This window comes from Corapipo altera, unplaced genomic scaffold (genome assembly GCF_003945725.1).
Source record: "Corapipo altera isolate COAL_440 unplaced genomic scaffold, ASM394572v1 64, whole genome shotgun sequence".
Lineage (NCBI taxonomy): Eukaryota > Metazoa > Chordata > Aves > Passeriformes > Pipridae > Corapipo > Corapipo altera.
This window is the reverse complement of record NW_020884893.1, coordinates 9,462,323-9,462,788: the sequence shown is the minus strand read 5'-3', so window position 1 is coordinate 9,462,788 and position 466 is coordinate 9,462,323. Positions and strand designations below refer to the sequence as shown.

Below are 466 nucleotides of genomic sequence, written 5' to 3'. Positions count from 1 at the left end.
CATGGCGGCGGCCGCGGTGGGGCCGGGCATCGGCGGCGGCGCCGGCGGCCCGCGGTACAGCCTGCTGGCCGAGATCGGCCGCGGCGCCTACGGCGTGGTGTACGAGGCGGTGTCGGGCCGCAGCGGAGCGCGACTGGCGGTGAAGCGGATCCGCTGCGACGCCCCCGAGAACGTGGAGCTGGCGCTGGCCGAGTTCTGGGCCCTAACGAGCCTCCGGCGGCAGCACCCGAACGTGGTGCGGTTCGAGGAGTGCGTGCTGCAGCGGCACGGCCTGGGGCAGCGCATGAGCCACGGCAACAAGCGCAGCCAGCTCTACCTGCGCCTCGTCGAGACCTCCCTCAAAGGTACCGATCCCCCTCCTGGGGCACCCCCGGGGCTGCTCCCGCGCCCAGGGCCTCCGGGGCCCTTGTCCCTGACACCCGTGTAACCCCCCTTCCCTTTCCCTGAGCACCTGGATTTGTACCTT

At 72.7% G+C, this 466-nt stretch overlaps 1 protein-coding gene across 1 annotated transcript in view; it reads left to right on the top strand.

Annotated features, from left to right (window-relative positions):
- Window position 1: 1 nt before the first annotated feature.
- Window positions 2-466, top strand: part of STK35 (serine/threonine kinase 35) — a 17,109-nt gene continuing 16,644 nt past the window's right edge. Inside the window, exon 1 of the mRNA XM_027646071.1 lies at window positions 2-344. Within this exon, the coding sequence (XP_027501872.1) occupies window positions 2-344 (343 nt within the window). The remainder of the gene's footprint in view (window positions 345-466) is intronic.